We start from the raw sequence: 24,496 nt of genomic DNA, 5'->3' as shown, positions 1-24,496 counted from the left end.
ATAATACTGTATTTTATTGATGTACTCCTATATGATATAATACTGTTTTTTATTGATGTACTCCTATATGAAATTATACTGTATTTTGTTGATGTACTCCTATATGAAATAATACTGTATTGTATTGATGTACTCCTATATGAAATAATACTGTATTTTATTGATGTACTCCTATATGAAATAATACTGTATTTTATTGATGTACTCCTATATGAAATAATACTGTATTTCATTGATGTACTCCTATATGAAATAATACTGTATTTTATTGATGAACTCCCAAATGATATAATACTGTTTTTTATTGATGTACTCCTATATGAAATTATACTGTATTTTGTTGATGTACTCCTATGTGAAATAATACTGTATTGTATTGATGTACTCCTATATGAAATAATACTGTATTTTATTGATGTACTCCTATATGAAATAATACTGTATTTTATTGATGTACTCCTATATTAAATAATACTGTATTTCATTGATGTACTCCTATATGAAATAATACTGTATTTTATTGATGTACTCCTATATGAAATAATACTGTATTTTATTGATGAACTCCTATATGATATAATACTGTATTTTATTGATGAACTCCTATATGATATAATACTGTTTTTTATTGATGTACTCCTATATGAAATGATACTGTATTTTGTTGATGTACTCCTATGTGAAATAATACTGTATTGTATTGATGTACTCCTATATGAAATAATACTGTATTTTATTGATGTACTCCTATATGAAATAATACTGTATTTTATTGATGTACTCCTATATGAAATAATACTGTATTTCATTGATGTACTCCTATATGAAATAATACTGTATTTTATTGATGTACTACTATATGAAATAATACTGTATTTCATTGATGTACTCCTATATGAAATAATACTGTATTTTATTGATGAACTCCTATATGATATAATACTGTATTTTATTGATGAACTCCTATATGATATAATACTGTTTTTTATTGATGTACTCCTATATGAAATAATATTGTATTTTATTGATGTACTCCTCCTATATGATATAACACTGTATTGACTTTCTGTACTCTGTCAAGCTGTGAAATAGAACTGCTTATTTGAAATCAGTTATAGTACATTGCTCTTTGGAGAGTGGAGAATCAATTGTCACATTTAAACCTTATTCTAAAGTTATTATAGCTGTTCTACCCTACACTAAAGGGCCAATTACAACATCTCTACTGGCCTCAAAACGGTTATTTAATGAGTAATGTGTTGCTGTTCCACATGAAGTAGCTAACAGAGCAGAGTGGAGTAATCCAGTAATTTGTAATTACCGTCCATAACCTTTTTTGTTCTCGTTTGATATTTGAGGAATGCTTCTCTGCATACCAGTGGCGGTCGGTGTCGTTTAAGATGAGGGAGGGTGGTTCGTCTTCTAAACAGGCCTTATTTATGTTACAGCATATTGGATAACTGTCATTCATATTCCATTCGCCCAGCTCAATGTAACATGGATAGGTTCAGGCTACTACAGTACACGTTGAATAAATGATTGGAGACAGGCGCAGGAATTCGTAATGGGGGGGGGTTTAATACTCCACCCAAAATATACAACATGTCATGAAAAGGCACCTCTGATAAATACACTACATGGGGACGAAGCCCAAAACAAATACAAATACACAGGCATGTAACCAAAACAAAAGAGGTTAAACCTCTAATAAATACACATCACAGGGACGAAGCCCAAAACAAATACAAAAACACGGGGATGTAACCCAAACAAAAGAGCGAGGTTAAACCTTGAATAAATACACTACACGGGTCGAGACCCACAATACACTACACGGGACGAGACCCGTAATAACAAGTACACAACAATACACGGGACGAGACCCGCAATACAATACACGGGACGAGACCCGTAATAACAAGTGCACAACAATACACGGGACAAGACCCGTATTAACAAGTACACAACAATACACGGGACGAGACTCGTATTAACAAGTACACAACAATACATGGGACTAGACTCGTAATAACAAGTGTACAACAATACACGGGGCGAGACCCGTATTAACAAGTACACAACAATACACGGGACGAGACCCGTATTAACGAGTGCACAACAATACATGGGGCGTCACGTCACGTCCTGACCAGCAGGTGGAGTAGGTGTATAAGTTTTGGTCAGGGCGTGGCAGAAGGAGTTGTGTTTTGTATGTTCTGTCTAGGTTGGGTTGTTCTATGTATAGTTAATTGGGGTGGACTTCCAATTGAAGGCAGGTGTGTGGTGTTGCCTTTGATTGGGAGTCCTATATTAGTTGGGTGTGTTTGTCTGTGTGTTTTTGGGGAATTGTTTGTGAGCACTGCGTTGATTGAGCCTGCTACACTGTCTAGTCGTGAGTACTGTTTATTGTTTTGTTTTTCCTGTGGATGCCTTTCATTTTTCCATTAAAAGAATGAGTATCCACATACCCGATGCATTTTGGTCTTCCCTTCAACACCACGATGAAATCTGTGACAGAATTCCCCACCAAACCAGGACCAAGCAGCGGAAGAATTCTGGCGAGGACTGGGGAAAACGACTGGTAAGGGAGCCCGAGAGGCACCCCCAATAATTTTTTAGGGGGGGGCACAAGGGCTGTTTGACGGGGCAAGACTGGAGACCCAGGCCAGCGCCCCGTACCCTTTTTAGAGGTAAACAGACTGGACAGGTCCCGTGCTTTGGGGTAGGTGCTATGATAAGGCCTGATATTTTCAGGCCAGTATGCTCAGTACCAGCACCCCGCATGTGCCAGGGGAAAGTGGGCATCGAGCCAGCAGGGGTGATGCCAACCCTGCGCTTTAGACCGCCAGTGCGTCTCTACGGTCCGGTGTTTCCCGTTACACGCACTAGCCTTGAGGTGCGTGTCTCCGGGCTGGCACGTCCAGTACCAGCTCCATGCACAAGGCTTCTAGTGCGTCAGTCCAGCTCCGCCAGTCAAGAGTCGCCAGAGCTGCCCGTCAGTCAAGAGTCGCCAGAGCTGCCCGTCAGTTAAGAGTCGCCAGAGCTGCCCGTCAGTCAAGAGTCGCCAGAGCTGCCCGCCAGTCAGGAGTCGCCAGAGCTGCCCGCCAGTCAGGAGTCGCCAGAGCTGCCCGCCAGTCAGGAGTCGCCAGAGCTGCCCGCCAGTCAGGAGTCGCCAGAGCTGCCCGCCAGTCAGGAGTCGCCAGAGCTGCCCGCCAGTCAGGAGTCGCCAGAGCTGCCCGCCAGTCAGGAGTCGCCAGAGCTGCCCGCCAGTCAGGAGTCGCCAGAGCTGCCCGCCAGTCAGGAGTCGCCAGAGCTGCCCGCCAGTCAGGAGTCGCCAGAGCTGCCCGCCAGTCAGGAGTCGCCAGATGCCAGAGGTGCCCGACTGCCCGGAGCTGCCAGAGGTGCCCGACTGCCCGGAGCTGCCAGAGGGGCCCGACTGCCCGGAGCTGCCAGAGGGGCCCGACTGCCCGGAGCTGCCAGAGGGGCCCGACTGCCCGGAGCTGCCAGAGGGGCCCGACTGCCCGGAGATGCCAGAGTGGCCCATTGGCCAGGATCAGCCAGGTTGGCCCATCTGCCCAGAGTCTGCCGATGACCAAGAATCAAGGGAGTCTAGCAGCAACCCTAAACTGAGTAAGCCTGACATTTCAGAACTTGAAGTAATTAACGGTTTAATTGATAAGTCTGTATACAGGGTGGAGAGGAGGAGGTCTGCCCATGATCCAGAGCAGGGGGAGTCTGCCTACGGTCCGAGGCTGATCGGGTCGGTCGGCACTCTGGAGGACAATAGGCTGGAGCCTGAACCACCACCTGCATAGGTGCGTTGGGGAGGGGGGGTGTAGCACAAGTGCCGTCAGTGACGGCAGCCACCCTCCCTTCCCTCCCTTTAGTTTAGGGGGATTTTTTCGGTTTGTTTTGGGTGTTCTGTGTTTTCTTTTGAAGGTGCATTTGGGGTCTGCACCTTTAGGGGGGGGTAATGTCACGTCCTGACCAGCAGGTGGAGTAGGTGTATAAGTTTTGGTCAGGGCGTGGCAGAAGGAGTTGTGTTTTGTATGTTCTGTCTAGGTTGGGTTGTTCTATGTATAGTTAATTGGGGTGGACTTCCAATTGAAGGCAGGTGTGTGGTGTTGCCTTTGATTGGGAGTCCTATATTAGTTGGGTGTGTTTGTCTGTGTGTTTGTGGGGAATTGTTTGTGAGCACTGCGTTGATTGAGCCTGCTACACTGTCTAGTCATGAGTACTGTTTATTGTTTTGTTTTTCCTGTGGATGCCTTTCGTTTTTCCATTAAAAGAATGAGTATCCACATACCCGCTGCATTTTGGTCTTCCCTTCAACAACACGACGAAATCCGTGACACAAGTGTACAACAGTATACGGGACGAGACCCGTAATAACAAGTGTACAACAGTACACGGGACGAGACCCGTAATAACAAGTGCACAACAATACACGGGACGAGACCAGTATTAACAAGTACACAACAATACACGGGACGAGACCCGTAATAACAAGTGCACAACAATACACAGGGCGAGACCCGTAATAACAAGTGTACAACAATACACGGGACGAGACCCGTATTAACAAGTACACAACAATACACGGGACGAGACTCGTATTAGCAAGTACACAACAATACACGGGACGAGACTCGTAATAACAAGTGTACAACAATACACGGGGCGAGACCCGTAATAACGAGTGCATGACAATACACGGGGCAAGACCCGTAATAACAAGTGTACAACAATACACGGGACGAGACCCGTAATAACAAGTGCACAACAGTACACGGAACGAGACCTGTAATAACAAGTGTACAACAATACACGGGACGAGACCCGTATTAACAAGTACACAACAATACACGGGACGAGACCCGTAATAACAAGTGCACAACAATACACAGGGCGAGACCCGTAATAACAAGTGTACAACAATAAATGGGACGAGACCCGTAATAACAAGTGTACAACAATACACGGGGCGAGACCCGAAATAACAAGTGTACAACAATACACGGGACGAGACCCGTATTAACAAGTACACAACAATACACGGGACGAGACCCGTAATAACAAGTGCACAACAATACACGGGACGAGACCCGTATTAACAAGTGCACAACAATAAATGGGACGAGACCCGTAATAACAAGTGTACAACAATACACGGGGCGAGACCCGAAATAACAAGTGTACAACAATACACGGGACGAGACCCGTAATAACAAGTGTACAACAATACACGGGGCGAGACCCGTAATAACAAGTGCACAACAATAAATGGGACGAGACCCATAATAACAAGTGCACAACAATACATGGGGCGAGACCCGTAATAACAAGTGCACAACAATACACGGGACGAGATCCGTAATAACAAGTACACAACAATACACGGGGCGAGACCCGTATTTACAAGGGCACAATACACGCAGCACGAAAGCCAAATTAACAAAGCACAGGTACTCACAAGACCAACGGACATGGAACAATAACCGACAAGGACAATGGGGAACAGAGGGCACATATATACAATTACTAATCAGGGGGAATGGGAACCAGGTGTGCATAATGAGACAGTTCAGTGACGCCTAGAGGCCGGTGACGTAGACCTCCGGAACTTGTGCACGGAATGAGCAGCAGTACCGGGGAATTCGTGATGATACTATAATGTTCCCTATACCAGTCATGAGGTTGCTACAACCTAGCCTATCAATTAAAGTTTACAGCACAGACCTGACTAAAGCACGGACCTGACTAAAGCACGGACCAGACTACACAGTGAACCCTCATCTGGATTTTGTTACGTGTTACAGTCTGTAGAGAAGAGAAGCAGCAGAACACACGTTTCGCATAGTGCACGTTTGGCAGTTTAGCAGCCCTGAATGAATCTGAGGTCTACTAGCTACTAGGAATGTCAATAATGGTTGTTTTAGCCAGCTAAACATTTTTCAAAGGGACCTCCCTGAATCTATAGTGTTTTATGTCACTATATTATATTTTAAAGGTACTGTACAGTAGTATTTTACTATAGGTAAGACCACGTAAAAAGGATTCCTTCAAGTAATTTAACCTCTGACATTCCTACTAGCTACCTGTTAGTGTGGTGTCTGACTTGTCGCACAGTAGAGGTACAAAGGTCCTAAATATGTTTCAAAGTGCTTTCTGTTATGACTTGTAGTCTGTCACCAGTAACTGTCTCACGATTGAACTATGTGATGGTAAATGGAACCTGACAGATAGTTCTGGAACCTCTTGAATAACTGTTGTCATAGTGCTAGCATACTGTAACACTCCCAGCTTCAGACCGTGTACCCCCTGTTGTCATGGTGCTAGCATACTGTAACAGTCCCAGCTTCAGACCGTGTACCCCCTGTTGTCATGGTGCTAGCATACTGTAACAGGCCCAGCTTCAGACCGCGTACCCCCTGTTGTCATAGTGCTAGCATACTGTAACAGGCCCAGCTTCAGACTGCGTACCCCCTGTTGTCATGGTGCTAGCATACTGTAACAGTCCCAGCTTCAGACCGCGTACCCCCTGTTGTCATGGTGCTAGCATTCTGTAACAGCCCCAGCTTCAGACCGCGTACCCCCTGTTGTCATGGTGCTAGCATACTGTAACAGTCCCAGCTTCAGACCGTGTACCCCCTGTTGTCCTACTGTTCTTTTAAAGCCGTCTACACAGTTCCCGTTGACACTAACCCCTCATGGAATGAGACTGTGACAGAGAGAGGCTCGCTTGGTACCAAATGCCATGCTATTCCTTATATAGTGCACCATGGGCCCCTTCTCAAAAGTAGTGCACTACAGTATATAGGGAATATGGTGCCATTTTGGGACACATCATATGACAGACAAGACATCTCCCAGGGAGAGGAATGACATCATGTGGAGATCTGGTAGCAACACGGGAGCTGTGATGGTATTCACTCCAATAAATGCTTGTAGAAAAAGACTGACTTGTCATTCATACTGCATCTCTCTGGCACCAATACCGTAGTATCGTCATTCCTACTGTAGGCTATGTGATTGCTAAGTGCATCGTGACTGTGTTTCTGAGACGTATTCTGTCACATACTTTTTGACCATGTAGTGTATGTATGTGGACACCTGCTCGTCGAACATCTCAGTCCAAAATCATGGCCGTTAATACGGAGTTGCCCCCCCCCCCCCTTTTATCTACATCATTTACAGGGACTTTTATCTACATCATTTACAGGGACTTTTATCTACATCATTTACAGGGACTTTTATCCACATCATTTACAGGGACTTTTATCCACATCATTTACAGGGACTTTTATCCACATCATTTACAGGGACTTTTATCCACATCATTTACAGGGACTTTTATCCACATCATTTACAGGGACTTTTATCTACATCATTTACAGGGACTTTTATCCACATCATTTACAGGGACTTTTATCTACGTCATTTACAGGGACTTTTATCTACATCATTTACAGGGACTTTTATCCACAGCTGCAGCCTCTTAGAATGGTTCTTACGGTTCCATGTTAGTTCTGGCTCGGTTCTGCCCTGACCTTCTAACCTCTACAAGTTCCACCCATCGTTAAAAGTCAAGGGGTCAGCCCCCGCATCGCTTTCAGGTGATTGTCAGCCCAGCATTCCCAGGCAGCTGAGCTGTCCATTCTCTCTCTCACATACACGCGCGCGCCCTAAGGGGAGTACACACACACACGCGCGCTAAGGGGAGTACACACACACACACGCATGCACGCACACACACACACCCAGGCAGCCTCCCACTCAAACACATAGAATATAGTAATATATACAGGAGACTAATTGACTGGTTACGTGACTTTAGCATTAAATGTCTTGTAGGCTTTTAAGGTATGTGTCCTTTTTTCACTCCTGGAAGGGAGTTTGCATGACATAAATACAGTATTATATTTGAAAGGGAGCTCGCTGGATCTATAGTGTTTTATGTTACTACATTCTATTTTAAAGGAACTTTATAGTAGTCTGTAAGTATATGTAAGACCACATAAAAAGGATTCCTTTTGTGTTCATGTGAATGTGGAAAAAAATTCAAGGAAGAGGCCTATACGGTGGGTGACTTTACAGTAAAATGTCCCCAATTGTTTAAACAAGGCTAATTGTCTTTGTTCCAGAAATGCCATATTCTGCTGTGATGCAGGCATTGTCTGGGCTCAGTTAGAGCCCAGTGAACACAGTCCCCTGGGGATGTTCCTTCCCTGGGATTAAATACACAACCAAAACAAAGACAGAGACTGTGTATCAAATGGGACCCTATTCCCTATCAGAGGTGGCTGCTGAGGGGGAGGACAGCTCATAATAATGGCTGGAACAGAACAAATAGAATGGCATCAAACACATGGATACCATGGAAACCATGTGTTTGATGCATTTGGTACCATTCCACTGATTCCGCTCCAGCCATTACCACGAGCCCGTCCTCCCTAATTAAGGTGCCACCAACCTTCTATGTTCCCTATGTAGTGTACTACTTTTGACCAGGGCCCATAAGGAATATGTTGCCATTTGGGACACGGACAGAGACTCAGACAAATGCAAACACAAAATAAACATAAATCAGAACCCCTGGTTGTCATGCCTACAATAGACTCCTATACTGGGGGCCCAAAACATGTCAGAGCAGATGTATTAAGATCTTAAGAGCAATTGACAGTCGGTCAAGTAGTTTAACTGGTAGATTATATCCTCATTGAGCTGTAGGACAGTGAACCAGTAGTTTAACTGGGAGGTTATATCCTCATTGAGCTGTAGGACAGTGAACCAGTAGTTTAACTGGGAGGTTATATCCTCATTGAGTTGTAGGACAGTGAACCAGTAGTTTAACTGGGAGGTTATATCCTCATTGAGCTGTAGGACAGTGAACCAGTAGTTTAACTGGGAGGTTATATCCTCATTGAGCTGTAGGACAGTGAACCAGTAGTTTAACTGGGAGGTTATATCCTCATTGAGCTGTAGGACAGTGAACCAGTAGTTTAACTGGGAGGTTATATCGTCATTGAGCTGTAGGACAGTGAACCAGTAGTTTAACTGGGAGGTTATATCCTCATTGAGCTGTAGGACAGTGAACCAGTAGTTTAACTGGTAGATTATATCCTCATTGAGCTGTAGGACAGTGAACCAGTAGTTTAACTGGTAGATTATATCCTCATTGAGCTGTAGGACAGTGAACCAGTAGTTTAACTGGTAGATTATATCCTCATTGAGTTGTAGGACAGTGAACCAGTAGTTTAACTGGTAGTTTATATCCTCATTGAGCTGTAGGACAGTGAACCAGTAGTTTAACTGGTAGGTTATATCCTCATTGAGCTGTAGGACAGTGAACCAGTAGTTTAACTGGTAGATTATATCCTCATTGAGTTGTAGGACAGTGAACCAGTAGTTTAACTGGTAGATTATATCCTCATTGAGCTGTAGGACAGTGAACCAGTAGTTTAACTGGGAGGTTATATCCTCATTGAGCTATAGGACAGTGAACCAGTAGTTTAACTGGTAGATTATATCCTCATTGAGCTGTAGGACAGTGAACCAGTAGTTTAACTGGGAGGTTATATCCTCATTGAGCTGTAGGACAGTGAACCAGTAGTTTAACTGGGAGGTTATATCCTCATTGAGCTGTAGGACAGTGAACCAGTAGTTTAACTGGGAGGTTATATCCTCATTGAGCTGTAGGACAGTGAACCAGTAGTTTAACTGGTAAGTGTGTTGTATAAAGCGTAAAATGTGTTTAATGCTGTACAGCTGTATTGTTGTATAATTGGATTAGGGAAACAGCAGCCGACTACTGTATGCCACTCTGCGTACGTCCCAAATGCACACTATTCCTTATATAGTGCACTTATTTGGACCTGAGTCCTATAGACCCCGGTCAAAGGTAGTGCACTATGTAGGGAATAGGTTTCCATTTGAGATGCAACCTTAATGTGATGTTCTTGTTGAGGTGAAGTGTCCAATACAAGCTCCAGAACAGCATCTGTTTTGCTGTGGAGTACAGAACCCTTGAGAACAGACTCAGCTACTCAGCTTTACAGAGAGCCGTCTCTATTTCACCTCGTCTTATGTTGATTACTGCAGGACTTAACGTTTATAGTCCAGACAGGCATTTTCAGCTGAATCAGATGCTGAAAATGAATAAATGAATATTACAGATAACTAATTTAGCTTGTTCGAAACGGAGGATATGTGCACTACTAATGACCAGAGCTGCTATGGACCCAAGTCCAAAATAGTGCACTATATAAGGAATAGGGCTGATTTGGGACGGAGACTAAATCTGTTTTTATTTCTGTGTTCTCCCAAACTGTCTGGTGTCCTCGTCTTCTTAGCTTTATTCTCCCAAGTGACACAGCAGAGATAATGAGGCTCTCTATTCAGTGTTAATGCTTACCCATATGTCTCTTCATTTGTAGCTATGTGGCGTACGTACACACATTTCTCGCCCTGTTAAGCAATAAAAAGCTAATTCCAATCAAATGAAATATGTCTGCCAAATGAGTCACTGTCCGTGTCAATCTGGCCATTGTGGGAGGCCCACAGAAACAACCCTCAGTGGAAGAGATTTAGCATCATTCTAGTTTAGTATTGATAAAGGGTTAGATCACCCAAATTACCAAATTACAGAATGATTTCCTTACCCTATAAGCAGTCTATGGACATGTTCAAATCAGCTATAAGTGACTTTGTTAAGCTTTACAATCAATTTCAGATACTTTCAGATGATTTGGACATGATACGTGAAAAATGCTAATATCGTGACCATGACTTAAATGGGATTTGTTCCACAAACGCCAAAATGTTAGCATTTGGATACGCTGTCAGGGAAATAAAACCAAAGCATGGATTGTGGTCGTACCTTGTCCATAGACTGCTTACAGGGTAAGGAAACTAATGTGTCATTTTAGGTGAACTATTGTCCCGATATCTTACAATTAGTATATCAATCTGTCCGTCTACAGTAGGTAGGCTATGTATTTCTATCTGCTATCTTACCAGTCACCTGGAGCAGCAGCCAAGGGGTCACAGAGGTCATCCTTCTTTCCTCCCTTCCTCCCCCTTCCTCTTCTCTGGCTCCTGGATGCTGATCTTCTATCTGACTGTCTGACACAGATAGAACAGGCCTTTTGTTAGCATGGTGGACCAGCCAGCCTTGTCTACCTCTTCACATAGACCACCTAGGGATGTGTCTCCAATGGTGCCCTATTCCATATATAGTGCACAACTACCCATAGAGCTCTGGTCAAAAGTAGTGCACTCTATAGGGAACAGGGTGCCATTTGAGATGCAGGCCTAGGTGCTGCATGTGAGGTCTCCCAACTAACATAAAACCAACCTACCTGATAACGACCAAATAAAGCAGCTGATAAAATCTCAGCCGTGCCTCCGTCCGTCCGACCAAGGTGAATGTGAAGGACAGACACTGGCCCTGGCATGTTATCTAGCAGCATATTATCTGCATGATTGGCTACGGTCTGAGATATTGTTTATTTTTCCGGTGATTCATTTGTAGTGGAACGGTAGCTAGCTAGGCCTTCACAAGCAGTTATCTGGAGCTTAAATCATTTTAGCTTTGAAACTAGTTCAATGTCAGAGGATAGTGACATTTGCCTGGTCCCAAATCTGTTTGTGCTCTCTTGCCAACTACGATGGTGACAGTACAAACAGATCTGAGACCAGTCTTAAGTTGACATGTCTGTGGGGTTTGGGTTGGAGAATGACGTCTTCAAGCCTCTGTCCTCTCTTGTGACCGTAACTCTCTTTGTATGTGCTGTTTTCATTTGAGGAGCTTCCGTAAGTGGACAAAGTTGTCAGTTGCCATCAAATATACAAATGAACATTGAACACCAGTGAAAAAATAGGAAAAGTTTTCATTGTGGTCCTCAGTGGAATAGGCTATGTAAAGACATGTTTCAACTCTGATGAGAGAGGCCTATGTCCTTGCAAGAGCAGTGAGAGAGAATTGGGGGGGATGGGATTTTCATGCAAGAATGAAAACTCTTAATGAAAATGCATCATCAGGGGTCAACGGTTTTAATACCCTCCTGTTCCATGCTGCTTACTTTGTTTCTCTAGAAAAATGAAAAGAGCAAGTAAAAGATAGGAGGGGGAGTGAGAGGGGAGGAGAGAGGGAGAGAGAGGAGAGAGGGAGTAGATGAGGAGTGTGGAACCGTCTGCCTGCGAGGTGTTTGCCAGGGTTAGAGGAGGGGAAGGGGGGAGAGAGAGAGGGTCGCCAGGGTTAGAGGAGGGGAAGGGGGGAGAGAGAGAGGGTCGCCAGGGTTAGAGGAGGGGAAGGGGAAGGGGGGGGAGAGAGAGAGGGTCGCCAGGGTTAGAGGATGGGAAGGGGAAGGGGGGAGAGAGAGAGGGTCGCCAGGGTTAGAGGAGGGGAAGGGGATGGGGGGAGAGAGAGAGGGTCGCCAGGGTTAGAGGGGAAGGGGAAGGGGGGAGAGAGAGAGGGTCGCCAGGGTTAGAGGAGGGGAAGGGGATGGGGGGAGAGAGAGAGGGTCGCCAGGGTTAGAGGAGGGGAAGGGAAGGGGGGGAGAGAGAGAGGGTCGCCAGGGTTAGAGGGGAAGGGGAAGGGGGGAGAGAGAGAGGGTCGACAGGGTTAGAGGGGAGGGGGAAGGGGGGAGAGCGAGAGGGTCGCCAGGGTTAGAGGAGGGGAAGGGGAAGAGAGGGAGTGCGGACCCGGCTTCCCGCCTTCCCTGCCTGGCTGAGGTGATTTGTGCCTTTCATGTTCAGGACCCAGTGAAGTCCATGAATTCAGAAACATTATAATCTGTCCAGCCAACAGACTCTGTTAAATTTAGGCCTCTCTGGAGGCAAGGCAGAGAAAGGAAGGAGTGGTTAAAAATAAATGGAGAGGAAAATACATAGAGTGTTTTGGGAGTCAGAGCAGCCCTCTGTCTGTCTGTCTGTCTGTCTGTCTGTCTGTCTGTCTGTCTGTCTGTCTGTCTGTCTGTCTGTCTGTCTGTCTGTCTGTCTGTCTGTCTGTCTGTCTGTCTGTCTGTCTGTCTGTCTGTCTCCCTCTCTCTCTCTCTCTCTCTCTCTCTCTCTCTCTCTCTCTCTCTCTCTCTCTCTCGGTCTCTCTCTGTTTCTCTCTCTCTCTCTCTCTCTCTCTCTCTCTCTCTCTCTCTCTCTCTCTCTCTCTGTAATCTCTCTCTCTCTGTCTCTCTCTCTCAATTCAATTTAAGGGCTTTATTGGCATGAGAAACATATGTTAACATTGCCAAAGCAAGTGAAGTAGATAATAAATAAAAGTGAAATAAATAGACAAATGAACAGTAAACATTATACTTACAGATAGATGCAACAGATCGATGCTATTCTTATGACATGCATCGATGGGTAGCTCTCTAACTCTCTCTATGTGTCTCTCTATCTCATCTCTCTCTGTGTCTCTGTGTGTCGCTGTGTCTGTCTCTCTCTCTCTCTCTCTCTCTCTCTCTCTTTCTCTCTCTGTGTGTGTCTCCTCTCTGTCTGTCTGTCTGTCTGTCTGTCTGTCTGTCTGTCTGTCTGTCTGTCTGTCTGTCTGTCTGTCTGTCTGTCTGTCTGTCTGTCTGTCTGTCTGTCTGTCTGTCTGTCTGTCTGTCTCTCTCTCTCTCTCTCTCTCTCTCTCTCTCTCTCTCTGCTCTCTCTCTCTCTCTCTCTCTCTCTCTCTCTCTCTCTCTCTCTCTCTCTCATGCATTATATTCCATGTCATTTGACAGCACCATGCAGGCAGTTGTGAGTGTGCTGCTAGACTCACTGAGGCTGGAGGCTCTGGAGAGATGCCAGGCAGGGCAGGGCTGCCACCACTGTGTTTGGTCTTCAGCTGGAGACCATTACACTGATCAGATTAGCCTGCATCTCTGTCTGGGTGTGTCCCAAATCACATCCTATTCCCTGTATAGTGCACTAGTATGGGCCCTGGTCAAACGTAGTGCACTATATAGGGAACAGGGTGCATTCTTTCTGTCTGTACAGACCTTCCCCATCTCTACCCAGCTAGTCTCATTATTCAGTCTGCCAGTGAGGCATAGAGTTTTAGAGTCCTATGTACTCATAGTCAACTCTGTCTCTGATCTCCTCTTTCAGGTGATTGACCAGCTTCCCTGGGATTTGATGTCACCTCTAGATTGGTTCTGCTGAAGATGGAAACACTGGAGTCTGAGCTCACCTGCCCAATCTGCCTGGAGTTGTTTGAAGATCCCCTACTCTTACCCTGCGCCCACAGCCTGTGTTTCAACTGTGCCCACCGCATCCTAGTCTCCCACTGCTCGTCCAACAAACCTCTAGAGTCCATCTCCGCCTTCCAGTGCCCCACCTGCCGTTACGTCATCACGCTGAACCACCGCGGCCTGGAGGGCCTGAAGCGCAATGTGACCCTGCAGAACATCATCCACCGTTTCCAGAAGGCCTCCGTCAGCGGCCCTAACTCCCCCAGTGAGAGCCGTCGTGCCCCAGGTCTCTCCGGAGGCCACAGGCCCTATAGCAGCAGCGGAGGAGGAAGCTCCGGCAGCCACAGCGCCCGGTCCAGCCCGGCCCAGTCCTCCTCTCATCAGCCCCCTGCCATCATGTCTCTGGAGCACCGTATCAGCTGTCAGTTCTGTGAGCAGGACCCGCCGCGCGAAGCGGTCAAGACTTGCGTGACGTGCGAGGTGTCGTACTGTGACCGGTGTCTGCGTGCCACGCACCCCAATAAGAAGCCGTTTACCAGTCACCGGTTGGTGGAGCCGGTGCATGACGCCCACCTGAGAGGCCTCACCTGTCTGGAGCATGAGAATGAGAAGGTTAATATGTACTGCATCGTGGATGACCAGCTGATATGTGCCCTGTGTAAGCTGGTGGGACGACACAGAGAACATCAAGTCTCCTCTCTCAGTGAACGCTTCGACAAACTCAAGGTGAGCCCCCCCCCCCGTTCTCTCTAATACACAGATCACACACTAACTGTACACCTCAACAAGCTGTGTTTGAAGGGTTTGATTCCAAAATGCAATATATACAGTTTCAGAAATGTTGGTAAATTTACATGAATTAAAAACACATCTTGTGAAAGTGATAAAGCTATTATTGTTTTCATCTTGCCATGACTAGGGCTAATGAAAAGACCGACATGATTTTGTTTGAAATATTGCAAGATCATTTTACTTCAGAGAGGCAAATAATCATGTTTTGTGGCAAAGCGCTATCCACCCCAAACAACAGAACTCCCAATAGGTTTGAAACAGTGAAATATAATAAAGTATTAATATATAAAACTATATTGTGCAAATATAACATATCTGATTCATTGTATCCAGAGGGTGGACAGGGTTTTCCTTTCTTTAAATTTGAATCAACTTTTGGAACAATTTTCAGTTTTTTTATTTACAGGTCTTTTCATTAGGATAAATGAAGGAAACCTTTTTGAGTTTGATTATATACACTTTAGGGAAGGCTTTAAGAAATAATAACATTAAAAGTCTTCCACAATTAATTTGCCAGTCAAGGACAGATAGATTTTTATTGCAGCCTCTGTATTTTATTTTATTTAACCAGGCAAGTCAGTTAAGAACAAATTCTTATTTTCAATGACGGCCTAGGAACAATGGGTTAACGACCTTGTCAGCTCAGGGATTTGAACTTGCAACCTTGCGGTTATTAGTCCAACACTCTAACCACTAGGCTACCCTGCCGCCCCAGCCAGTAGCCTGTTTTTCATGAGCTTGTTTAGAAAATGTCCTCTTTCGGGCCAACAGGAACAGATATCACAGGCTCCAACAGGAACAGATATCATAGACTCCAACAGGAACAGATATCAGAGGCTCCAACAGGAACAGATATCATAGGCTCCAACAGGAACAGATATCATAGGCTCCAACAGGAACAGATATCACAGGCTCCAACAGGAACAGATATCATAGGCTCCAACAGGAACAGATATCATTGACTCCAACAGGAACAGATATCACAGGCTCCAACAGGAACAGATATCACAAGCTCCAACAGGAACAGATATCACAGGCTCCAACAGGAACAGATATCACAGGCTCCAAGCTGTTCAAGTGATCCATAACCAAAAGCTCCATGACACTCAAGAACTCAAAGCGTAGCGCTCGGTAGCCAGCGCATGAACAGCTGAGTGTGACAGCTGTCTATCACTGCATCAGTCTGACTAAGCCAGGGGTTAGCCTAAATGAATAAGATAAGGTTCTGAATACGTTCATTAAATGTGTGAAAAATATTTAACTTACGACTGAACAGACAAATATAATGGAAATGATTCGCTAAATGACTCACTTTTGGGCCAGCTGCAAAAACCATATGGAACGTTCCATCCACCTGGACGGACTATGGATATAGTGCATCTTGGGAAGAAAATAGTGCGTTGGATATCACATTTAGCAAAAAAAAACACATTTTAAAGCACACCTAAATTAAATGTTTCAAACGTTTGATAACAGACATATTTTATACATTTACACGTCTGTTCACATTCATTCAGAGAATCAGCCAGCTTGTCCATGACCTAGAGAGAGAGAGAGTGTGTCAATGTGAGAGAGGGAAAGAGAGAGCGAGAGTCAATGTGAGAGAGGGAAAGAGAGAGAGAGAAAGAAAGAAAGTCAACGTGAGAGAGAAAATTACAAATTCCACCTAGACACTACCTACCTCTGCCTTAATATCAGCACCACGGGTAACTTCCACAACGCTGTGAGAGAGATCTGAGAGACAAGTCAAGAAGGGCCTTCTACGCCATCAAAAGGAACATAAAACAGGAAATCCCAAGTTAGTAACTGGCAAAAATGACTTAAATCAGTAGTAGAACCCATTGTCCTCTATGGTTGTGAGTAGGGCTGTGGAGGTCATGAAATTCTGTCAGCCGCAGATTGTCAAACAAATAACTGCTGGTCTCGCGGTAGTTAACTGTTAATTAACATAAACACATTTAGTATCTCCTGGCTTCTACATTTTTTAGAAGTCTAATTAATCCATGTAATATAGCCAACACTTTCACAATAAATCCATTATTTCTTTTAGACAGATCTAAAGAAACAGGATATGAAGAAAATGTCGTCTATTTCAGAAGAACAGAATCACCCAGATGTTAGGTCCTGATCTGGCTATGTCATAATGGCTGTGGGCTACACTACTTCATTTAGCAGACGAGATTTGCTTAGAATTTTATAACATTTTATAATATGAAGAATCGAATTGAACATTGCAGAATGAAATAGAAAGGATATTTTCTCCAAACGATTTGAGGAGGTGTTCACATGCGGCTATTCTGTGTTGAGCGGTTATAACAAAGAAATATGTCCTCCTATATGCTTCATTTAGAGTTATTAATGTAACTTTAGTTGTTCTGCAAACGTTGGGCTACATGTTTAGATGTTTAATACATTGTAAGGCTGCATGATGAGACTCTAATGATAATTTGAAGAAAGTCGCTTGAAAGGCATGAGCTCTGCTTAGTTTTTTTGTGCAGGCTGTACACACTACATCAGTCACTCATTCACAATTTGACAACCACTTGATAATGCCTTTATGTGGCCCTAATGCCCCCTAATAAAATCCGTTCTTTTTGCGACCAGTGGCCATTGTGCCCTTGGGCTGAGTATAATAATTATAATTCCGTTCTCCCGGCTGCGTGCTCCGAAGCACCTCTCACTCACATGGCTCTCTCAAAGAGCTCAATGCCCGTTACATGAGCGGGTCATTCTTACAGGCTACAAGTGAAGACAGATACATCGGGGACGCAACTGTGCTTGTCCTTATCCAATTCCGAGGCGCATATTGAAGATATTGGAAGAACTGTCCACATTTACTTTTCGTCAGCCAACAAGATCAGTAGGCCTAACTAACAGCTAAAGTACTAGCCTACAGTATGTCAATCTACAATCCCCCATAGTACAAAAACCTTTTTATATTCCGTGCGAGAAATAAATATTCCAAAACATAGTCTGGGACAGTTGTGTGATGCGATAGATCCCAAATTAATACAACCACAATACATCAAAAACTTTTTTAAGAAATTAGGCTGACGCAACAGATCAGAACATTTAGCTTAAAATGTTGATAAACTATTAGGCTATTTCTTCACATTATAAGGCATCTTTCTTTTGGTGTTTTTCAGAGTCAGTAGAAAGGCCTCTAATGTCCTAAGTTTTCATAACTGTGACCTTAATTGCCTACCGTCTGTAAGCTGTTGGTGTCTTAACGACCGTTCCACAGGTGGCCAGGGCAATAAATTGCAATGTCCGTACTGTGAGACTCCTAAGACAGCGCTAGAGGGAGACCGGAGAGACAGCTGATCATCCTCACAGTGGCAGACCACGTGTAACAACACCTGCACAGGATCGGTACATCTGAACATCACATCTGCGGGACAGGTACAGGATGGCAACAACAACTGTCCAAGTTACACCAGGAACACACAATCCCTCCATCAGTGCTCAGACTGTCCGCAATAGGCTGAGAGAGGCTGGAATGAGGGCTTGTAGGCCTGTTGTAAGGCAGGTCCTCACCAGACATCACCGGCAACAACATCGCCTATGGGCACAAATCCACCGTCGCTGGACCAGACAGGACTGGCAAAAAGTGCTCTTCACTGATGAGTTGCGGTTTTGTCTCACCAGGGGTGATGGTCGGATTCACGTTTATCGTCGAAGGAATAAGCGTTACACCGAGGCCTGTACTCTGGAGCGGGATCGATTTGGAGGTGGAGGGTCCGTCGTGGTCTGAGCGGTGTGTCACAGCATCATCGGACTGAGCTTGTTGTCATTGCAGGCAATCTCAACGCTGTGCGTTACAGGGAAGACATCCTCCTCCCTCATGTGGTACCCTTCCTGCAGGCTCATCCTGACATGACCCTCCAGCATGGCAATGCCACCAGCCGTACTGCTCGTAACAACCCTAGTTGTGAGGTCTGGGGACAAACACAGCATTTGAGACTCTGTATGCAGAATTCTACAAACACATTGTCTGTGTACAATATAAAACACCAAATAATGCATTTAGAGCAGAAGTAGGCCGATACGATACTCACTAATCATCAAAATCCTGAAAAGAGACATTCAAATTCTACAACCACCTACAAGAAACCTATTCTTAAACATTCCATAACAAAGCCCTCACCTACATTGAGATGAACCAGGAGAAGAGTCCCCTCGAGTCCTCTCAGCCAGCTGGTACGGGGACCTTGTTCACAAACACAATCAGACTCCACAGAGCCCCAGGACAGCAACACAATTAGACCCAACCAAACCATGAGAAAACAAAAGGATAATTACTTGACACATTGGAAAGAATTAACAAAAAAAACAGAGCAAACTAGAATGCTATTTGTCCCTAAACAGAGAGTACACAGTGGCAGAATACCTGACCACTGTGACTGACCCACAATTTAGGAAAGCTTTGACTATGTACAGACTCAGTTAGCATAGCCTTGCTTTTGAGAAAGGCCGCCGTTGGCAGACATGGCTCTCATATACATAGACCCCATATCTATTGGGTGAAGTACCACTGTGTGCCATCACAGCAGCAAGATGTGGGATCTGTTGCCACAAGAAAAGGGCAGCCAGTAGAGCAGAAACATAATTGTAAATACAACCTTATATTTTTTCCCTTTGTACTTTAACTATTTGCTTATTGTTACAACACTGTACATAGCCAATAATATAACATTTGAAATGTCTATATAATTTTAAAACATTTGTGAGTGTAATGTTTACCGTTCATTTCTGATTGTTTATTTCCCCGTTGTTTATTTACTTGTTTATTGGCTTTGGCAATGTAAACATATGTTTCCCATGCCAATAAAGCCCTTAAATTGAACTGAATGGAATTAGAGAGAGAGGGAGAGAGAGAGAGAGAGAGGCAGGGAGAGAGAGAGAAGGGAGAGAGAGGGAGGGAGAGAGGGAGAGAGAGGGGGAGAGGGAGGGAGAGAGCGGGAGGGAGAGAGAGAGGGAGAGAGCGGGAGGGAGGGAGGGAGAGAGAGAGAGGGAGAGAGTGGGAGAGAGAGAGGGAGAGAGAGAGGGAGAGGGAGGGAGAGAGCGAGAGAGAGAGAGGGAGAGGGAGGGAGAGAGCGGGAGGGAGAGAGAAAGAGGGAGAGAGCGGGAGGGAGAGAGAGGGAGAGAGAGAGAGGGAGAGAGCGGGAGAGAGAGAGGGAGAGAGAGAGGGAGGGAGAGAGAGAGAGAGAGGGAGAGTGAGAGAGAGAGGGAGAGAGGGAGAGAGAGAGAGGGAGAGAGCGTGGCATTATCGTAATAGATGACTGTGCATTACCTAAAGCTTTTCTGTGTTCAGCCTAGCTGTGTTGACCCACTATACAAAAGACTGCTGAATCAGCTTGTTAAAAAATGGTCTTGCTGAAGCTAATTCACACCCAACACTAAAGCTGCTTCACTGACCTGATCTGCCAGCATGTGTATCCATATCGTAGTCATTTTTTAAGTACATTTTTATTTAACCTTTATTTAACTAGGCAAGTCAGTTAAGAACAAATTCTTATGTACAATGACGGCCTACACCGGCCAAACCCTCCTCTAACCCGGACGACGCTGGGCCAATTGTGCGCCGCCCTATGGGAATCCCGATCACGGCTGGTTGTGATACAGCCCGTGATCAAACCAGGGTCTGTAGTAGTGAAGCCTCAAGCACTGCGATTCATTACCTTAGACCGCTGCCCCACTCGGCAGCCCCAAGTCATCATGACCTCAGAGTAAGTGATGCAGGAGAGATACAACGTAGGAGAGATATAACGTATTAAAAGCCTTATTATAAGGTATTGTAAAGGCTCATACTTATAACATATTATGTGTATCCATATTGCGTTATATACAGTGAGGATGTGCTTATAATGTTGTCGTATAATGTGTCCATATAGTGGTGGGTATGACTTCAGAGGTCTACTGTTGTATCAATGAGAGAAGTAGAATAATGGCTTGACTCTTGAGAGACATACCATTACAGGAACCAGGCCAAAGATGCATAAATAATATAGCATTTGTGTTCTCCTCGTTGTTGAGTGACATTACCTAAAAGAGAGAGGGCCAGAAGCATCAACAGATGTTGTTGTTTACCTTCTCCTTATACTTTATGCACTTATTTAGATATTTTACTGTCTGTAGAGCTCTTTGTTCCATTGATGTAGTCCCCCCCCCCCACATCGTGTCTTTGAGGATATGAATGTGACCTCTCTCCTCTCTCTCTCGCTCTCTTTCTCCCTGTCTCTAAGGCGGCAGTAGACACACAGCTCATTTGAATGTTATAAGGCTTTGAACTTGGTGACTTTGATCTCTCTCTCTCTCTCTCTCTCTCTCTCTCTCTCTCTCTCTCTCTCTCTCTCTCTCTCTCTCTCTCTCTCTCTCTCTCTCTCTCCAACCTGGGAAGGGACCAGCTCAGATCATATCTCTCTCTCTCTCTCTATCTATCTATCTCTCTCTGTCTCTCTTTATCCCCAACCAGCTCAGATTATTTCTCTCTCTCTCTCTCTCTCTCTCTCTCTCTCTCTCTCTCTCTCTCTCTCTCTCTATCTATCTCTCTCTGTCTCTCTTTATCCCCAACCTGGGAGGGACCAGCTCAGATCATTTCTCTCTCGCTCTCTCTCTCGCTCTCTATCTATCTCTCTCTGTCTCTCTTTATCCCCAACCTGGGAGGGACCAGCTCAGATCAGCTCAGCAAACTTTCTAATCTTTTCTGTCTGGGGAAATTGAAGGAATAAAATTCTCATTTGTACATAATTAGAAGAGATGTGGTCACAGATAATAAGGTCACGTATTGTAATAACAGTGAAGCATTCAGAGAAATGACAGAGAAACACACACGTATTAACTCTCATTTCCTCCAATATTTACATTGCATAAACCCTTCACACTACGCTGACACTGCCCTCTAACTGATCTGGTGTACTACTAACTGATCTGGTGTACTACTAACTGATCTGGTGTACTACTAACTGATCTGGTGTACTACTAACTGACCTGGTGTACTACTAACTGATCTGGTGTACTACTAACTGACCTGGTGTACTACTAACTGATCTGGTGTACTACTAACTGACCTGGTGTACTACTAACTGATCTGGTGTACTACTAACTGACCTGGTGTACTACTAACTGACCTGGTGTACTACTAACTGACCTGGTGTACTACTAACTGACCTGGTGTACTACTAACTGATCTGGTGTACTACTAACTGACCTGGTGGACTACTAACTGACCTGGTGTACTACTAACTGTCCTGGTGTACTACTAACTGACCTGGTGTACTGTTTACTTGTTCCGTTATCTCTCTAGAGCCTGTGGATAATGTTATGTCTCTAGAGCCTGGGGATAATGATACGTCTCTAGAGCCTGGGTATAATGTTATGTATCTCAAGAGCCTGGGGATAATGGTATGTCTCTAGAGCCTGGGGATAATGTTATGTTTCTCTCAAGCCTGGGGATAATATTATGTCTCTAGAGCCTGGGGATAATGTTATGTATCTCTCAAGCCTGGGGATAATGTTATGTCTCTAGAGCCTGGGGATAATGATATGTCTCTAGAGCCTGGGGATAATGTTATGTTTCTCTAGAGCCTGGGGATAATGTTATGTTTCTCTAGAACCTGGGGATAATGTTATGTTTCTAGAGCCTGGGGATAATGTTATGTATCTCTCAAGCCTGGGGATAATGTTATGTCTCTAGAGCCTGGGGATAATGTTATGTCTCTAGAGCCTGGGGATGATGATATGTCTCTCTAGAGCCTGGGGATAATGGTATGTCTCTAGAGCCTGGGGATAATGTTATGTTTCTCTCAAGCCTGGGGATAATATTATGTCTCTAGAGCCTGGGGATAATGTTATGTATCTCTCAAGCCTGGGGATAATGTTATGTCTCTAGAGCCTGGGGATAATGATATGTCTCTAGAGCCTGGGGATAATGTTATGTTTCTCTAGAGCCTGGGGATAATGGTCTCTAGAGCCTGGGGATAATGTTATGTTTCTCTAGAGCCTGGGGATAATGTTATGTTTCTCTAGAACCTGGGGATAATGTTATGTTTCTAGAACCTGGGGATAATGTTATGTATCTCTCAAGCCTGGGGATAATGTTATGTCTCTAGAGCCTGGGGATAATGATATGTCTCTAGAGCCTGGGGATAATGTTATGTTTCTCTAGAGCCTGGGGATAATGGTCTCTAGAGCCTGGGGATAATGTTATGTTTCTCTAGAGCCTGGGGATAATGTTATGTTTCTCTAGAACCTGGGGATAATGTTATGTTTCTAGAACCTGGGGATAATGTTATGTATCTCTCAAGCCTGGGGATAATGTTATGTCTCTAGAGCCTGGGGATAATGATCTGTCTCTAGAGCCTGGGGATAATGTTATGTATCTCTCAAGCCTGGGGATGATGATATGTCTCTCTAGAGCCTGGGGATAATGATATGTCTCTAGAGCCTGGGTTATGATGATATGTCTCTAGAGCCTGGGTTATGTATATGTCTCTAGAGTATGGGGTATAATTATATGTCTCTAGAGCCTGGGTTATGATGATATGTCTCTAGAGCCTGGGGATAATGATATGTCTCTAGAGCCTGGGGATAATGATATGTCTCTCTAGAGCCTGGGGATAATGATATGTCTCTCTAGAGCCTGGGGATAATGATATGTCTCTAGAGCCTGGGTTATGATGATATGTCTCTAGAGTCTGGGGTATAATGCTATGTCACTAGAGCCTGGGGATAATGATATGTCTCTAGAGCCTGGGTTATGATGATATGTCTCTAGAGCCTGGGTTATGTATATGTCTCTAGAGTATGGGGTATAATTATATGTCTCTAGAGCCTGGGTTATGATGATATGTCTCTAGAGCCTGGGGATAATGATATGTCTCTAGAGCCTGGGGATAATGATATGTCTCTCTAGAGCCTGGGGATAATGATATGTCTCTCTAGAGCCTGGGGATAATGATATGTCTCTAGAGCCTGGGTTATGATGATATGTCTCTAGAGTCTGGGGTATAATGCTATGTCACTAGAGCCTGGGGATAATGATATGTCTCTAGAGCCTGGGTTATGTATATGTCTCTAGAGCCTGGGGTATAATGCTATGTCACTAGAGCCTGGGGATAATGATATGTCTCTAGAGCCTGGGGATAATGCTATGTCTCTAGAGCCTGGGGATAATGATATGTTTCTAGAACCTGGGGATAATGATATGTCTCTAGGACCTGGGGATACTGCTAAATATATGCGCTGATTAGCCAAGACTAGTACCCCTTGAGGCACAGCTGAGATAATCTGTGAGAAGTGAGAATCTGAATGTTATGTGAACATGTGCGGACATGGAATATGTGGACAGATGTTTAAAATCTCAGGTGATGATAAACTGCTACTGGTGTTGACCTCAGATCACTGTGTGCTGCTGTAGCCTGTTAACAACAAATTCATACTCTCTCTCTCTCTCTCTCTCTCTCTCTCTCTCTCTCTCTCTCTTTCTCTCGCTCGCTCTTTGTCTCTCTCTCTCTCTCTCTCTATCT

General features: G+C 44.5%; 1 protein-coding gene across 2 annotated transcripts in view; it reads left to right on the top strand.

The window, feature by feature from the left end:
* LOC106591089 (putative E3 ubiquitin-protein ligase MID2) overlaps window positions 1–24,496 on the top strand; it is a 249,705-nt gene that overhangs the window by 34,228 nt on the left and 190,981 nt on the right. For both annotated transcript variants that reach the window (XM_045724241.2, XM_045724240.2), the window contains exon 2: window positions 14,095–14,903. In XM_045724241.2, the coding sequence (XP_045580197.1) occupies window positions 14,151–14,903 (753 nt within the window). In that variant the 5' untranslated portion in view covers window positions 14,095–14,150. The remainder of the gene's footprint in view (window positions 1–14,094; window positions 14,904–24,496) is intronic.

Source organism: Salmo salar, chromosome 09 (genome assembly GCF_965601325.2).
Source record: "Salmo salar chromosome 09, fSalSal1, whole genome shotgun sequence".
NCBI lineage: Eukaryota > Metazoa > Chordata > Actinopteri > Salmoniformes > Salmonidae > Salmo > Salmo salar.
This window is presented reverse-complemented; position numbering and strand designations above follow the sequence as displayed.